General features: G+C 39.3%; 1 protein-coding gene across 5 annotated transcripts in view; it reads right to left on the bottom strand.

Annotated features, from left to right (window-relative positions):
- Positions 1–916: 916 nt before the first annotated feature.
- The window catches only part of wge (winged eye), a 50,146-nt gene continuing 32,306 nt past the window's right edge, over positions 917–18,756 (bottom strand). For 2 of the 5 annotated variants that reach the window (XM_011312441.1, XM_011312443.1), the window contains 11 exons: positions 18,288–18,635; positions 15,968–16,360; positions 15,438–15,677; positions 13,934–14,095; positions 11,120–11,377; positions 10,201–10,314; positions 9,883–10,119; positions 9,522–9,676; positions 4,324–8,321; positions 3,700–4,219; positions 917–3,603 (listed from right to left, as the gene is read on the bottom strand). In XM_011312441.1, the coding sequence (XP_011310743.1) occupies positions 3,391–3,603; positions 3,700–4,219; positions 4,324–8,321; positions 9,522–9,676; positions 9,883–10,119; positions 10,201–10,314; positions 11,120–11,377; positions 13,934–14,095; positions 15,438–15,677; positions 15,968–16,360; positions 18,288–18,635 (6,638 nt within the window). In that variant the 3' untranslated portion in view covers positions 917–3,390. The remainder of the gene's footprint in view (positions 3,604–3,699; positions 4,220–4,323; positions 8,322–9,521; positions 9,677–9,882; positions 10,120–10,200; positions 10,315–11,119; positions 11,378–13,933; positions 14,096–15,437; positions 15,678–15,967; positions 16,361–18,287; positions 18,636–18,756) is intronic. The other 3 variants (XM_011312445.1, XM_011312442.1, XM_011312444.1) reach the window with 3 other exon arrangements.

Raw genomic sequence — 18,756 nt, 5'->3', positions numbered from 1 at the left:
TTTTTTTTTCTTCTTCCCCCGTACAAAACTTGGAAAAGCGGAAATGTAATGGGTTTGCGTCACAATCAAAGGCACCGCCGGTGAGTTTATTTATTAATAGGAGAAGACCGAAAGATGTTGGGGAGTGGCATGCAGAAGCGGTGCGCTAGTGATTGAAGCTCAGGTATACTCTGCTTGTTATACGCATGCGCATATGATATTGGTTATGCGCATGCCCATATGAAAAATTCCCATGATCGATATATCGAGAATAGTTACAATCGATTATCTCCATGAAATCCGCCATGTTCGATTAATGGCCCATCTCTCTTTTTATATTGGAAAATCGTATCTATTACATGCCCGTGTTGACCTGTATAATTCAGTCATGTTCTTGTTAGATAATTATTCGTTTTATCTGTAATGATGAGTTCTGCGGATTTCGCATTTCATTTGGCAGAAAAGGCGTCGTGCATTCTGGAGTTCCAGTGACATCTTTAGGGGATTCCCATAAGGCCGATGAAACATTCATCATGAGTGGATAGAGTTGGATGGCCTCTTTTTATATGTTAGAGTCGATTTTTGGAACCGTTCGTAGATAATATCGCAATCTACTCTTCATCAAGTTCGAACTGGAGGGAAATATTGAAAAAAATATTCAATGCCCTGCAAAAATGTTTGATAAATCAATGAGAATTCTATTTCTTATTGAAAATTCAAATAATCGAAATTTGTAGATTGAGTATTTATTTTATTACATTGTGCACTAAAGTAGTGCACAGAATTCTATTTATTTATTTTTTTTTAAAGGGTTGTAAAAAATGAGTAATTTAATAATGATTTTGCGTCGATTAGCGCCCTAGGAAGTTGATAACGAAAAATGTAGTTTTTTCATGTGAAAATGACTGAACAAACGAGCTAGAATTTTCAATGCATTTTTATTGTTGGCCATGTACTCTCACTGACAAAAATCAACAATAATGGGCCTCCGGCAATATTTATCATCGTGTCTCGGCGTTTGCTCTCACATAATCATCTTTGTATAATGTTTTGTATTTAATTCGTTATATATAATTATTAACGGGTGTTATGCATGTGCGTGTTCGAGTCTCTTGAGATGTTTGAAGATTTTTCAAACTAATTCAATCGTTAATACGATATTTAACATTAAGAGAATGAATCTATGCGGTATGTAAATGCTGATTATTAAATTTCATGTTGTTCATTTAATTGTTTGTGGTGTTTTCATCTAAAAAGCGATAACCGAAATGCACGTTCGAATTCGACTTTTGGAGAATATTCAATTTATTTTAACTTTTTATTCCTGATTTTCTGAGTATTCCAACCAATGATGTAGCTAGGAATTCCGTCAACGCGTTTCATTATAATTATATTTCAAAATTGGAAATAATGTCTTAAACAGGTGAAAAGAATCAGCAATCAGGATGACTTGATAATTGTTTTTATCACTTATATATACATATTTATGTATAATTTTTATTATTCTTCTGGGCAAAATATAAAAGTCACGTCTTTAATTCACTATTGAGGGAATGAACGAGCAATTAATTTCATGATCAATTGTTCAATTCCTCAACTCTACGTTTTTTAATAAAATATAATAATTTCGATTCTTTCGTAGAGTAAAATAGGTATTTTTCTCGTATTCTTTGTCCTTCCGCGTCTCACTGTTTTCGTTCATGCCTCAACCTTTATCAAGCGCAAAATATATGGGCCCGAACCACAGCTAATTGGGTTGTCAATCATGTAATTTATATATTCTTGTCATTTGTTTTTTTTTTCTTGTAGTCAAACGATTTCCATATAACGATTGTCAGAAAATACGTTTCACTCAATTTTATCGAAAGAACATTACAGACGTCTCGTTTTGTAAATTTTTACGTGATCACAATTATTGTACAAATTTTTGTTACTCCGAAATCTCGAGTCTTACAAAAAATGTCAAAAGTACGATTTTCTTTTACCACTAATTTATTTTTTCCCCTCAATTTCGGACCATTTTATACTTTCAAATACCGAAAAAGACAGCTGGACTAGTACAAATTTTCATTATCATTACGCGTTATGATTTTCTCATTATTTCATTCCCAAAGGCTTGTAACATCGGAAGATAGTTCCCAGCACATCATTCATTAATTCGTTAATCAATTATTCGCTTTCACCATAAATTCAGAATGACCAGTTCGACAAATCGAATTCGACTCAATTCCAAGTTAATTCGAAAGGAGAATTCTCGTTACACCTACAGAATATTTACAAATCTACAAGCAATATGTTTCCTCGTATGCCACGAATTCATTGGCAGCGACTAAAAGATATTTTTCTCATCTACAATGCCTTCTAGTATACTTTTATGAAAAAATACTATATACTGTGTATCAACACTTCTAGAAATCTATAATTTTCCGTCTGTATTTATCATATCCCTCGCATCGATGATTATTCCAACAACATAAGTACCCACCGTCGAAATACGAATGATCATTCGCCATTTAGACTCGTAACTCGCACTTTTACAACAAATTTTTCATCTTTTCATTGAAATTTGTACTAAGCCGTACCTCACCATCAATTATAGCCACAATAAACCTCAATAAGATGAATTGCGTTAGATTTCAGAATGAATCAGTATCTCCACAGCATCACAAATAATTCGAGTGCTCTCAGCCCATTTGGATCACTACGTAATTATCATTACTCTATCACAAAGTGACGAATTCATAGGGAAGCTGTCATTGCAGACTAAGCAATGAAGGATAATGATACTAACGATTAAATGAGTTATATCAAATACGACAGGGACAAACGACCTTGACACCTTCAATCAATTCTTCACCATCATATAAAATAATTCATAAAAAATTTCCCTATTTCTACCATTTTTTTTTCACTGAACTCTTGCATTCTCTCTTGCACGGTATGGAGAATATTTTGTTTATAAATCATAACAAATGAATCTTAACAAATCAATGCAACGTAAAACACAAATACGTTTTGATTCAACTGGAAAACAGCATATTGCAGGGCAAAGGCTGATTACGTAGCACCGTGTCTCTTAATTATCACTTAGTTATCAATTGAATGGTCTTTTCCAGATAAACGATGCTCATCATCGTATTATAGAACGTTCAATCTATCATAGATTTTTCAAAGAAAATATAATAAATGATATATTATTAGAAATTATGTACATATTTACAATGGAATAGAATTTCCATATAATTTCTCATTATTCTCTTATAATGCCTCTCGTTAAATAGATATTGCATTTATCATTGCTTCTCATTCATGTCCCTCTAAGACCCAGTAGTTTTGTTAATAATCTCACGGGTGGTATCAAGCTGACAACTGTTAATGTTCAAGTAACTTTATCGTCAGCTTAAGTTGCTCTCATACCACTCCAGGCTGCATTGTGAGAAGATATGTTGTTGGATCGTAGTATCCAGCCAAGTAATATATGTCGTTGTTGTCGTAGATCGTCAAATATCTGTGGGGTTCTTTACCAAGTTTTTCCGTGTACTCTTGGAGGGGGAGTACCTCACATTTGTGGGATATTGTTTGTACGTCGTTCTCGTCCATGTGAGGGGATTCAAACAGAGCTCCCTGAAACAAATAAGACAAGATAAAGATTATATTCACGAGGAAAAACGTATAAGATGATAAATCCGATGATATCCGAGCACAGGCTATTTCACTCACCGGATATTTCAAATTGGATGGACAGCCAACAGTCTCTTCAGGATGGTAAAACCATTTGACCTTAACAATCATATTGGAACTCGATGTTTCCCACATCGACTCGATCCTACCGATGTAGGGTCTGTCAGGACGTCCAGTTGAAAGAAACACAGCGCTGTCTCCTATCTGTATCGCTTCACTGCCCCTCTGAATGGCTTTGAAGAATTGTTTTTTCGCCCGTCCCTTTGCACCCGGTCGCCTGTAACCCTTCCCCGACCAGCCCCACAATTGTCTAGCTGGCAAGAAAGCTGCTATTTTGCTCCTACTCTCTACAGACTCCTGACGCTCCCTCGCCTTTCCTCTCCTCTCTCCTTTTTTTCCTTTATCGGGCTTGTCTGATTTTTCCTCTGGGGCTGGTTGATCGTCAGTCACACCTGGAATTGGTTGAGGAGGTTCTACCACTATTTCTCCCTCTTCTCCCAAAGGAGACACCCTTGAAGCTTCTTCCTCGCTCTTCTGGCCAGAGCAACTCTCTCCGCCACTGAAATTCACAAATGATCAGATCAAAAAAGCAATGAAAATTGTCCGAAATTTCAAGCTATAAAATTTGTTTTCTTCATAAAATAAGAATGCGACTACCAATACCTCATGTGACTGCCATCACTGTAGCTACCATGATGACTATGTCGATGTTTATGCTTCCGATGTTTCCTATGTTTATGCTTCCTGTGCTCCTCGCAGCACTTATGCCTCCTGTGCTTGCGTTTCCCCTCCTGAATCTCCTGAAGTCGCTTCAACTTATCCCTCCTCCTCTTCTTCAGTCTCTTCCTTTCGCGATACTCATCGATTGTCCTACCATCAATTTCTCTTGCATCATCAGATTTTGGATTGCCCGGTGATTTGGACGTCACATCAGATGGTGTTTTAACAATGTGAATGTCCCGTTTGTCATCCGTCGACGTGGATATCTGACGCCTGCGTTTTCCCAGCGAGAGTAAGGGATTTGGATCGTACTCAACGACTGGATAATCCGGCTGTAACAATCTGATATCGTCCAGAGCAATCCTCCCACTGTCGCCATCATCAAATTCAACGCTAACAAACTTATCGTCAAGATCAGAATCAGGCTCTGAAGGCTCAACCGAAGTACCAGGGTATAAACAACGATATTGCTGACTCCAGTAAGCACATAGACGAGTGCCTGGTGACAGCTCCTTCGTTGAAGTTGGACAGATTTCAACAATAGCATCTTGAAGTATCTCCTCACGGGAGTGTATATGCGGCCTATTACCTCTCTCACCATCCAAAGTTATCGCGTAAACGTCTGGTGCCTGAACTGCACTCAATCTACCAGCGTAAAATAGCCCACCCATTGCCGTTAACACTCTCAATTGATCGATTGCAAGGTGCGCAGATGTGAGCTTACATCTGTTGACAATGCTCTCAATTCTCTCAGCTTTTTCTACCTTAGCCGCCCTAGCGCACTCTTTGCATTCTTTACAATCCGAGGATTTTCTTCGTTTTGATTCCTTCTTATCGTGATCCCCCGACTTTCGTCGGGATGGGGACGAACAAGAGGATTTTCGCTTTTTCTTTTTGCACCGTTCGTAATTCTCCAAGCCCTCGTCTTCACTCGGTTGAGGTACTTGCTCCGTGGATTTAGAATCTTCCGCTGGGGCTGGAGATTGCTGTTCGACTTGTGGTGGCTGTACTAGTTCTGGTGTTGTGTCTTCGATGGTGCATCTCCACTCAGACTGATCAGCCCCATCGCTACTCCACTCCTTGAGTTTAGCCTCGGCTTTTAGCTTTGGCTTCAATTTAACAACCTTCTCCAATCTTGCCTCTTGACTCAACTTTGCTTTCTCCGCTATTATCGAACTTATCACATTTTTATTGTGAAGGGGAGTTTGCTTGACTGGTTTTACTTTGGACTTGGTTATTTTATGGGACTTTGTCATACCTTTAGACGCAGATAAACCGGATTTGAAGGGCACTGGAGTGTAACCAGCCTTTCCATTCAATTTATTCTGCAAATGACGGCTCTTAGAGCTCAACAGATAACCAACTACTGAATTCTTGCTCTTTGATTTTTTAGCGACTATTGTTTCGGTTAAGTGTCTCACGCTGCCCGATGTACACATGAGTTTACGGGGTCGTCCGACTTTACGTTTTTTCGATGCTGAGCTTAAGCTCGAGGCTGTGGGAACTGGTGATGAGGTCTCATAACCTGTGGAGACTGGATTTTTATCCTCATCTTCGGACAGAATTTTATTATCTAAAACTGTTATGGGAGATGCCGCGGGGGCAACTGGAATTGGAATACTTGGGATGCTATCTAGAAGTTTAATGTGACTCCTCTGCTCTACCAATTTCACTAGATTCAAATTGCACCTGGGTATTCCGAGAACGTTTGGACTCAGCGAACTCTCGAATGATCCTTCGGATTCGTTTTCCCGATTGATATTCTTTACGTTGCACACCTCGTAGTCTGTACTTTTCGTTCTCAACTTTGGAGGTATTCTCCTGTCGTCCTTTCTGTGGGACAATTGTGGGCCCATTGGCTGTCCATCGTTCACATTCGACGAGCTTTTCATGTTAGCATCAGCAGGCGAAGCCTCACTGGGACGATCTCCTGGCACCTTGCAACCTGACGACTTTCCATTCATCTCAACACTCTCAGCAATAGCCAATCGTAATTTACTCAATTCAAGGCTCTTTCCATTCTCATTATCCGAATCCGTCAAATCATTGTCAGCATCTCCATCATCACCATTCTTATCAGAATTTCTCTGATTACCACCAGAAAAATCAGATCTCCATTTCTTGTTAAATGCATAAAGGATATCCTCACACGAGTGTTTTCTCTTCTCGAGTTTCTTTCTGTCAGCGTCAAAACTCGGTACTTTCCCAAGATTCATTAATAATCTACCAGCTCTTGAAATCTCTTCAGAATTCTCCAAAGTCGTTGCACGTTTAACTGTGCGTTGGTCATCACCGACTTCCTCCATGAAACGCTGCTCAGCTAATGCACATAAAAGTCCAAGTGGACTGTCGACATTATTATTATTGCTCTCAGTCTGGAGTGCCTGGGGTGTCTCCTTAGTTGGTGACTTCTCGCTCTCGCTTTCACTCACAGCTCCTGGCTTCAAATGCTCAAGCTGTAGGATGCTGTTCGAGAGTAGTTCAAGGCCACTCAGATCTAAGTTAGGCTTTGATTTGCCAGACGATTTGGACTTTTTCTGGGAATCCTGTGTAATACCAGAAGATTTTGAGCTACTTGCGGAAACCTTGGTTCCCTCGATAGCTACCGTTGGTGTAGTTGATGGTGACACCTTCTCTGTTTTTAAACCTCTAACCTCAGTCTCCTTAAAGTTATTATTGCTACTTGTGAAGTCGTTATTATTGTCACTGAGAGATTTCACAATCAAACCGGCTGAGACTCTACTGCAACTCGTATCTTTATTATCATCATTAATGCTCTCTGAAGTAGAGGCTATTTTGCAGGATCGTAGGATGTGTTTTTTCAGGCCATTCTCCAATCGCCGGGGGCCAATTGGATTAACGGTGCTCTGATCTCCATGTTGGGAGATCGAAGGTTGCTGATGCTCTTGCTGTGCAGCAGCATTCTTCTTGAGTTTCTCCACAACGTTCTCTATTCCAGGATGACACTTCTCCACGCACTGTTTTTTTATGGGTTTTTCTGGAAGACTGGGGCCATTGGGAGTGGCTTCTTCGGCCTCTCTCTTGACTGCCCTCGCCGGATTAACCTCGACATCGGTGTAGTCTTCGCAGTCTATCGATGGCATATCAAACGATTTGACTGTGATCTGAGGATGCGGAGTTCTGTCACAGGGAGAGCTCGAATCGACTGTTGGTGGCTGTGTCTCCTCGCTTGTAGAGACAAGCCGGGGAATATTAACTTTAAGGCTCTCAGTCTGGATGTTTCCCAGAGAGGATGAAACAGCCTGATGACTTTCTTCCTCCATCTGAGTATTGAGTTGAATATCTCGTCTCTTCTCCTCGAGTAATTTCTCCTTGTTGAGTAGCTCCTCAGAGAACTGGGGCCTCTTGTGCTGCTCGAGGGGATCCCTCCGCCTCCCGAAGAACTCCAGATTCTCGTGAAAACTGTCGCAATTCTCCTCGGTTATCTCAATCATCTTGGCGCCCATTCTCGATGGCCTGTCCTCATTATCGTTGTCCGTTGTTAATGACTCGGCCTCGTCCGTGTCTGCCTCGACGTGACTCAATCTACTGACGACTCTCTCAATCGTTTGATCGACAGAACTCACAACTTCAGTCTTCAGTGTATCCTTGATCACTGCGCTCACTTTGACAGTCATCTCGGACTTGTCGGATTTGCTTATTAGACTGTAGGCCTGGGGTTTCTCAATACTTGAAGAGACAACGTTGAACGTACCGAATACTAATTGTTGATTGGTTGAGGTTGAAAGCTCCTGTTTTACAACACCGTCCACCACGGGGATGTGTTCTTCGTCGGTTTCTGGGGCGTCTGTCTGATTGGAAGCATCCTGAACACCTATCAATGTACTCTCGCTAGTCTCGATTGGCTGAGAAGGCGTCACTTCTGGTGGAGGGGTCAGACAGGAGACTGGTGACGTCGCTTTTGATATGAACGAATTCCTCTGATTGACCGAAACAAAAAGACCGTATTGTAGACGAATGGGGAAGTGGATTGAATCAGTGCCTTCAGTTCCAACTCACACTTTCCTGATTATTCTTTCGAGAATTGTATATGATTTGAATTCAATTTCAATGGAAAATATTCATTACGTCTCTCATTCATTTTGGAAATTCATGAAAATTGGGTTTTTCTTTAAAACTAAAATTTTCTTTGAAATTATTGATTGTCAGATATAAACTTGACAGATGTCTTGTAATATTTCGATTAGGCACCCTTCAACAATTTTTCCTCTTCTTCATCATTATTTTTTTAAACATTCAAGTGGTTTCCGCATCGCAATATGCATTCCATGTGTAGCAATATTTAACACTAACAAGATAAAATTTAAACCAAAGATTACATTCGATATGTACACACGGAGAGGAATATTGGAAAAGTACGTGAGAAGTTCCGTAGAAATTACTGTTTCAAACGTAAACATGGAGCGAACGGCAAAATCGGAAAAAGTACTACACGAGTAGAAAAATTGACGAATCAGTTCCGTAAAATTTACTATATCGTTTTTTTTTTTAATTCAGGAGAGATTTGCACTCACAACCTCTGATACGTCAGACAAGTATTTTACCCATTCGCCAGAAGTTTATTGTTATTATTTCAATTGTTAACACACAGTCGATAAGTTAACATGGCTGCTGAGATTACGAAAAATCAAGTCACGAAAAATTGACGTGCAAATCAATTAATCTTTGCGTTTTGTGGCGTACTTTTTACTTAGAACTATAAGTTTTACGAGGCCAGAAAAAAATAGGTAACTGTATGGCAATTGTTCGGTGCAACTAATAAAATTTAGTGACCGTCTTCAACTTTTTACCATAATTTTCGATAAGAATGACTGACATCATTCTTGAGCCCACCATTACGTGATTAGTCACGTACTTTTTCCTGTACTTCTCTCTCCGCGTTACATGCGGATGTTAAACTATTAATTTTTCAATGAAAGCTCGACCTTTCCAGAACCATCATGAAATTCAAACAAAAAGGACAATTAAATTGCCAATAGACCGAGCTGAAAATGCAGAACTATTTCAATTCATGTGACGTTGTTGTTGCTAAAAATGTCCTGACAATTAATTTGAAATTTCCTGTGTAGTTTTCCAATGGTATAGAAATCAATGGGATTAATTCGAATTGCTGGACTGACCTGTGTTCGACACTGTGTCGATTCGGATTGACTTATTTGGACGAGCGCCGGCGCATGAGGATAGTAATGCAACGTCGTCAACAGAGGTGTATCAGGAACGAGTGGTCCGGTCATAGTCGTCATCGTTTGGAGGGCTTTACTGGGCTCTGCTGAAGCTAATTGGGACAATTCAATTGAATCGTTAGGCCATGGTCTCGGGGGCAATTACAATCGATTCAAAAAAAAAATTTATTATCTGCTGATTCATTGTTTTACCTTAAACTCTTTCAGTAATGATTTATCTCAGAAATGCAATTGATTATGTGGATCGATTGATTGATATTGAGATCTCAATATAAAAATAATTCATCGAATGGATTACCAATTATCGTTGTTGTAGGAGTTGTACCGCAGTCTGCCTCAATTTTAACGATGGGCACGTTATTTTGCGTTTTACGTTTATTCTCAGTGAGTACAAGTCTTGCTCCATTCATGTCGCTCAACAGCTGGAGGGAGGGAGGTGGTGGTGGTGGTAACAATAAGGGCGAAGGTGCACCAACATTTGGACCATTGTGATGAGGATAATTCGGCCAAACTACTGCCTGCTGCAGTTGCTCTGCTGAATTATTCCAATATTTTCATTAGGAGGATAATTATGTAGAGCTATTACTTGGATATATTAAATGTAATGAAATTTTACCAGCAGCATGGATCAACAATAGATGACCTGTTGATGGATCTCTGACAAGCTGTAGACCTCCTTGAAGCCCAACGCCGAGCTGTGGAAATCCAACTGGCTCCAGTGCTGGCATTGCTAAACATAAAAATCCACTACATAATGCAATTGTTGTAAATTTTTTATGGGATCCTTTCGGAGGGAAAGGTTTTACTCCGTAATTGAATGACTGTGCAAATAGACGTTGAGCTTGATACACTCGATTTAATCGAAATGTCACTCGGTCAACGGTGTGTATCAGGTGAAAATGGACGTGAAAATCAGTGATGAGAGGTCAGTAGATAGAACTTGCTTGTATGAGAATAAATGTTATTGACTCGGATGGAGAAATCGAATTGAATCATCTCGATATCGGATAATCCATAATTGATACATTCAACTCTAGAGTCCGAAATGAATGGATGAAATTATTTTATTTTTCAATAACAAAAAATAAGAATCCACTGAAAAATTATAAAATTGCAAAAACAAAAATTTTCTGTCATGTTATTTTTAATATGGAATTCCCTCGAATGTCAGATTCAATTGAAATTTGAAATCCTCAAACTCTTTTCCCACAATCCCAAAATGTTCTCTACTCACGAGAAAGAATGTACGCTAAAATAAGTGAATGTAATTAGCATTGTAATCAAACAAATGATTCTGGTAATGATTGCCCGACCCATAGAAATAAAACCACACATAGCTATTGCATCACCAATAATTGGCGCACGTAACTTCAAAAGAATCCCCAATCAATAAATTCAATCATTTTAATGACAAGGAACAAGAAGCGAGTAATACCGAGTAAAAAAAAAACCCCATCCCCCATAAAATTCCCAAAAGATTAAATGATCAAATCAGTCTGATTGATAATGACGATTAAATTATTCCGCAATGTCACCTGCTGTGGGATATTGCCATAGTGTTGGTGGCCATGTGGCTGGAGAAGCGGTTGATCCAGCAGTGGTGGCTGAGTGTGCACTAGGTCCAATGCTAGCCAAGCCACCTAGACTATTTGGATTGAGGGTAGAGCCAAGAGTGGCATTCACAGAGGGTGCAATAGCACCTGGGGGAATGGCGAGATGGGCTGGCCTATCATCCCCACCACTACCACAATGTAGAAGCGTAGTCCCGCCCACGGTCATGGCTGTGGTCGATCCTGTAAAAGGCCAAACCCCCTTTTCTCATCAACATGTCACTCTTTTTTACTCTGATTCTCCTCGCACTGTCTCCCCCACCATCATACCACCCCCTCTAATTCTCTCTCTCAACTTTTTCACATCGTCTCTATCATTTTTCTCTCTCTTTCTCTCCACCACAAAAACACCCACACGTCAAACGAACCACCACAGATACATATATATCCTTCTATATCCTTGTATATCCTTGTATATCCTTGTATACCTTTGTATATCCTTCTATATCCTATATCCCCTCACCCACGTCACCCCCCCTCTCTCTCTCTCTGCGTTTCTCCTTCTTTCTCTCTCTCTCTCTCTCTCTCTCTCTCTCTCTCTCTCTCTCTCTCTTCCTACCCCACCCCCTTTTTCTCATCAAGCATTTTCTATATAACCCTGGGACTGTTGTACCCCTCTGCGATTCATTCCACCTCTCTTCCTCTCTCAACATTTCTGATTTACTCTGTGTGCGCACCGTGCCGCGCCAATGTACCTCTTTCACCACCGGGGCAAACATGGCTGTATAGTTGCCCACCAAATGCCGCTACATATAACCCATGTACTAATCCATTCTCTAAACATTCGTTGAGGTTTTTTGGCGAGATGAGAGGGACCCGAAGGTTGTTGACACTAACTAGGAACCGTTTCAACCCAGCGATTAGTACCTAATGACTGAAAAAGTTTGAGACTCGCTTCTGCGAATTGTTTATTACTCAGTCGTACGTTTTTTTTAAGTTTCTAATGCCTTCGTAATGATGCAGCTATGCGGAGGATATGAATTTCAATTATTTCTTGGTAGTTGACTGGGGAGGGCTTCAACTCATATCTCGTATTAATGAATGGATCTTTTTGATAAGTTCGTTGCAGAACAGGAAGTTTGGGCAGATGACAGGTTCGGTGCGAGAGGAATAGATTTTTTATTTGGGGAAGATTAATGGGCATGGGGTACTTGGAATAAATTATCATCTCGGTTAATTTGAGGATTTTTTTTGGGGTGGGGTAATGGTGAAGAATATTCAATGTTAGATTGTGTGGTAAAAATCTGTGGTGGTGGCTCGGGTTTTGAGAAAATTCAGGGTTTTTAATTGAGAACCTGTTGTTTCTCACTGCTGCTTGTTGTGAAGTTTTTAATTCATATTTACTCATTAAAACTGTTTGTAGTAACGGTCGCATGTCATTATTATTTTTTTCTCTCTTCGCATTTCAATTCACAAAACTACTCTTGGAAAAATACTTAGGAATAGGATTTATGTCAGGTTTAACGATTTTTTTTATAAAGCCTAGTATATTTTTATTTGAATTTGCATGATGTATCTGCCTCTTTATCGTAAGAGGAATTTTCACTTAATTCAGGTGAAAACTCATTTTCTTTAAGAGGAAAAACAGTTAGAGTCGTTTCTAGAATTGAAAAAATTTTCCGAATTTCAGAGAACCTTGCGATTGGAATTCACTTTTTGATAGGATCATTAACGAAAATGAGAATTTTAGCTGTATTATTACGAAAATAAGTGGAAATCATGAAAATTCAATTGAATATTTGCTTTCGCTTGCAGTCCGTTAAAATTTCAGGGAAATTTGACCCTGAAATTCAAGAAACGTGTGGCATTCTCATCTTTCCGCTGCTTAGGAATTGGAAATTCTCTCGAATTATCTGTGAGACCTCACGACAAAAAGATATATTCAATCTCCTATATTTTACACTAGATCCCAGTATATTGAAAAATAAAATTTCTCTTTTAATCAGAAGACTCGTTCCTTACGATCCAAAAATTATCTCCCTCTTTTAAAATTCCAATATTCCTCTCCAAAAAAGATGTTTTCCCAAAATTAGCAATCTTAACTATACAGTTAACAAAAAAAATCCCGAGAATAATTATGAGATGTAAATAAAAGATTCAACGTGCTAGTCAAAAGTATCAGTGAGGTTTTCATCTGACCGAGAAGGCGTAAAATTCTCCAGTTATTTCCTAACCGTCGAAAAGTACAAAAATATCCTCCGGCTAGTTCTTCCAGTTTACCTCGAGCCAATATTTTTAAATCCACACAAAAAGTAAATATTATATTAACCCTAAGTGTTCACATGATTTTGAATTGTAATTTTGCCTGAAATTAAGGAAAAGCATAGGTAAAGAACGGGGCATTAAAATTTCCTCCAATTTTTAACTGAATCAGCAGTAATCCTCTCGTATTATCAACAGTTCACTGAGAATTCTCAATTTTCCCCAAATCGATCAACTCCCCCTTTATTTTAATTCAGCTCCCAGATATGAATTCAAACATGTTCAAACTCCTCTCGCCCACACATATTCGGTATCCACCACACAACCCAACGATGGCACTAATGAAAGCACCGAGCGTATCGGATAACGCTTATCCGCAACGCTATCCCTCCGGTGTAGATATACGAGCATACGGGTGCGCTGATTTTGCTCGACACTTTAATTCCAATTTTATGTGCCACCCTCTGAAAATTTCAGTTTGATCCTGCCCTAAACCCTCCACCCAATCCCCCAAAATACAATTCACAAAACACTCACCTAGACTATCCGGAAAGTGATGATAGGATGCATGATGAGACGTATGATGACTCAGTGAAACATTTCGCATTGACGTTGATGATGTCTCTTGGTGTTGCAATCTTTGTCTCGCAACAGCGATACCAACGGGTATACCACTTGCTGCCGTTGATACAACAATTCCTGGAAATGAAGTGGAATCGCAAAGTATAAGAAACAGCGTGAGGAAAATTACGATTAGACGGTACAAGTGGTGGATTGAAGACGATGGAGGGGCGGGAGAGAGAAGTTGAGGAAAAAATAACATGAAACGTAGATTAAAATTGTTATAAACCTGATGTAATGGCATGTAGGCGTGCAGAATACCTATCGTAATTTGCTGGAATCATTTGCGGTTGCAGCTTTTCGTATATAAATGCATGCATAGAGCCTCGAGACTCGTTTCCGAGCCACGCCTTGTATTTGCGTCGCCATGCGTGTCACGCACCTCCTACTTAACTCCCCCCCTCCTTGGTCCCCCTATTTGCCCCCCCCCCCTTCCCTTCCCCCGCATCACCCTCATCACCCCACTTGGGTTTTTTGTTCATTTATCTATCCCCGAGTTGTTGTACATCTTTTGATAGATAGGAGGATAATCTGATAGCAGACATTTTCATAGAAAATCTTCAATGTTTTCAATTGTTAATGTGAGAATTTTAATGCACTCGCTGTTAATGTCATCTGGATTTGTTTTTTCTTTTTTTTTTTTTTGTCGAGAACACTTGAGGTACCCCTTGGGCACAGGAGCTCAGTCTTATGCCCCTCCTATCCCTCTGCACCTCGTTATGAATCCGAGGGTTCATGACTGCTGAAAGAAATTCCATTGGTCCAACCAACGAGGGGAGTGGATTACTTTTTGCTGGTGAAGGGATCAAAAAATTACCCAGTGAAATCAATACGCGAGGTTGGAGGGTGTGTGGGAAGATATGGTGTATGAATTGTGCTCGATGACTTTTAGATTCAATGGGAGGTGAAAAATCAGGTCTCGGAGTACTCGTGAAAGATGAAATAAACAATTATCGATAAATTTATCGTGATGCTTGTTAATTGTGCAGTTATTGAATTATTGTTAATTGACTGGAATGTACTTCTCTGGTGATCACTTAGTTTTCATATTGTGGGTAAACAATATGTTTTAATAGTAATCATTCTAAATAATTTATTTATAAATTTAGAGATAATTATCTGTTGGTAGTATGACTGTTCCGTATTTAAAAGGTATTGTCGGTGTTTTCAGAAGAGAATGTGAAAGAAATGGCGGTCTATACCCTGAGGGGAAAATTGTTTTTCCTGAAGTATATTTTACATCCGGAAAAACGGTTATTCATTGGAAATAAATATTGCGTCCGGAAGACCTTAAATATGAAGTTGAACAAGTGATTGTTTTAATGAATTTGAAGGGTAAACCATTGTTACTGTAAATCACGTAAATTTGTGAGAGTGCAAGCAGGAAAATGAGATAGTAATAATTGAAGAGGATTCTTACCATTCTCGGACTTGGTGGGAAGTGGCTCGATTTTGACAGCAGTGGTGGTGGCATGGAGTGACGTAGAAACTTCAGCAACTTGACATGGTACCGTTGTGAGGGGTTCACGTTTCACTAGATTGGTGGCAATACTCTGGCTGCCAGTGTTCTGATAGGATGGAGAGTCCTGGCCATTCCAGGATGACACCACTGGTAGGGTTCTACTGCATCCAGCCTCTGAGTGTACGATTTTTGTTTTTCCTGGTTTATTGAATGATAAAACGAGGATTGAGCTTGATATAGAAAATAGTGAAACGAAAAGTGAGTGTTAAACTGGGTATGCGATAAAGCCAACTGGCTAGACCGCTTAAATATAGAACGGAGGAGAAGTTTCAGGATTACGTAAGCTTGGAAACTCTATAGAAGCCTGTCACCTCTAGTTCTGAACATGACCATGCACATAGCCAGAAAATAGTATTATTCCCGGAGGCTAATGTCTCAAGGTCGAGTAATTGAGGAACCAGAGATAAATAAAGTTGAAGATGTCTTACCGGTGGCATTGGAGCTCTTGCAGACGCAAGACTGTCGTGATGTCTTGTTCTCAACTTTTATTGTTTGAGCTTGTGCTGTTACAATGGATTCCCTCTTTTTAGTTGTACTCTGTACAAATGTATTTGCTGTTTGTCCACCTTGAACAAGAACGGTACTAACTGTACAGGCTGTTGCTGATGGTAGTGATGCGCCGTTTAGTAATGATGATTGACAGTTACCGACTGGACTGACACCGGCTCCTGGTGATTGGTAATCGTGGAGAATAACACCGGTGCTTGGGGATATGACACTTGCTGGGGTGTTTGGGGAGGAGAAACTATTTATTGTCAGGGTTGGGGTACCTGCGGTCACCAGCGAGAGCTGGGGAGGGAACGTTCCTTGATGAAGACCACCTGAGGAAGACAATTCCGGGTTATTGGTTGAGCAAACATTTTTTTCAGGATGGACTGTCTTCGATCAAGTTCAGAAAACACTCATCCATTTATGAACTTCATCCGAATTCTACGCGGTTTCGTACTTGTGTGAAGGACATGGAATGTTCAATGTCATCTTCACGGCGTTCATGATTGAGTTCGTACCAAGTCGTGATGGTATTCACGTCAGAGTCATGTGAATTTTTTTCCGCAGATACACGGCTGAGAAATTACACTCGAAAGTTCAGGTCAAAAAATGGATATTTTCCTTTTGATTTTTCATCTCATGATTTTCATTTCATGATTTTCTTGAATATTCTGGGTACTCTCGGTTTTCAGGTCAATATGTCACCGAAAAAAAGTCGTGAAAATATTGAAAATTACGTAAAAATTTTCCTGAATTTTTCAGCTATTGAAAATTTAATTGTATATGTCAATTATCATTTAACACGAAGAATGGAATTTTTCTGATGGATGAAAAATTTAATGGTCCCTTTTAATTGAAATTGAATTGAACTTTGGATTGAAATTTCAATGAATTTTTAACAGTGTCGGAGAGAAGCTTTTGAGATATGAATATGAATACTTTTGGTAACGATGATTATTTTTGAATGGACAAGGTTTTGTATTGGTGGAATGAATGGAACTGTCGACGTTCCAAGGACAGGCAGCTCTGAGATTCTAAAAGTCATTAGATAATGACTACGTCAATAGGGGAGACGTGGGAATTTTTCACGGGAAACATTTTGTACCGGGAAATAAATTCGACGGTTAGATCAAGAGTTTAGTTTTTAAAGATGAATATCACAGAAATCGATAACTAAAGGCTCATGCATTCATCTATAATTCCACAAAACGCATTTCGTATTTCGATACTTGTGTTCTAGTTGATGTAGAATTTAGAATGCACACAGAAGGAAAGGTTTTGATGCTAGAAATGTTTCTAGATCTAAGAGAACTACCTCTTTATCCTAGAGAACAGATTTCTTCTGTCTATAAACTTTATTGTTGAATATAACACTAAAAAATTATTTTCTAGCATCGAAAACTTTCTTCTTTCGTGTAATTTTCATGGAGGGAATGATTGCGTTACTAAAAAGTTGTGTCGGTATTCGTACAAGAGTATTCTGATCCGGACAGAGAAAATGTTTTTTGAGAGAATATTTTGTGAAGCCTTTATGCTGCTCAGCTACGGCTTCAATATCGATACTCGATGGAAATCAAAGCAACTATAAAATTCAAAGAAAAGAGAACTTTGAAAATAATTGAACCGTGAGAAGTTTTGACATTTTTTCTGCGCAGCTGTTTGCACTAAAAACGTAAAATTACTCATGCTGATAATGTCAATGAAAAAATGCAAAAAAAATTACAAAATTGAAATTCACTAAAAAAAGGAAACCTCTTCTCCAGAATTAAAAAGAGGTGAAATTATTTCTTGCACGACTCGGAATAATTTTCAAACCGTTGGATACCTAATTGGCAGCGCAAAGTGAATCTTTTTTGTAAAAAATATTAAATATTATCTCACATATTCTCCATCCGGGGATGAGCTTTCCTCTGCACTTGGTGAAAAAATTGTAACAATATTTACCCCGATGTTGTAATAAAAGTAACAATTCTTCGATAAAAATTCATCCGAAAATGGAATTTTTTGAAGAGCCATCGCCTTTATCACCAAACGTTAGGGTAAATTGAAGGAAAAAATTGTTTGAATGCGAGGAATAGCTTTTCAGATCATGTCTGAATTGCCGACAGAAGCCATTCACATCTGCCAACGGCATTCAGGAAAAAACCAAAACCGTAAAAAACCTCGTGCATTATCATCAAAGATGTTCATAAACCACAATAACAAAGTGTTGATACTGAAACACGGAATCCAGAGTTTTGTTTCATGTTGATCACTAACCGAGTGTAAGTGTTCGTTCGTCCATATACTTGGACGTGAACGATGTCGCCGACGTAGTTGTCATCGTTGACTCACCCTGATGTAAATGATGAAGACCAGCGAGATTGAGTGTATGCTGTGTGGTGTGCTGTGCATGATGCAGGCTTGCACCAACATTGACACCAAGACCCTGAAGGCTCAGTGGCTGTTGTGCATGATGTGGTGCTAGATTTGCTAGATTCTTAGCTAGCAACTCGAGCTGCGTCACGGGTACAGGACTATAGGGTGAACCAGGGGGTGGCGTGGGAGCGCCCCAGGTGTAACCACCAACCCCAACCCCAACTGCTGCTGAGAATACACTCTCTGAAACTGAAAATAATTCATTCCACATCTGGCTCTGTCATTTTTCAAGAGAACATTTTTACACAATCAATTAACCAGTTCAATAATTTGACCGTGCCATAAAACCGAAAATTACTGACAACTGCAA

This window comes from Fopius arisanus, unplaced genomic scaffold (assembly GCF_000806365.1).
Source record: "Fopius arisanus strain USDA-PBARC FA_bdor unplaced genomic scaffold, ASM80636v1 scaffold00102, whole genome shotgun sequence".
NCBI lineage: Eukaryota > Metazoa > Arthropoda > Insecta > Hymenoptera > Braconidae > Fopius > Fopius arisanus.
Note: the sequence above shows the minus strand (reverse complement) of the source record. Positions and strands in the feature narration are given on the sequence as shown.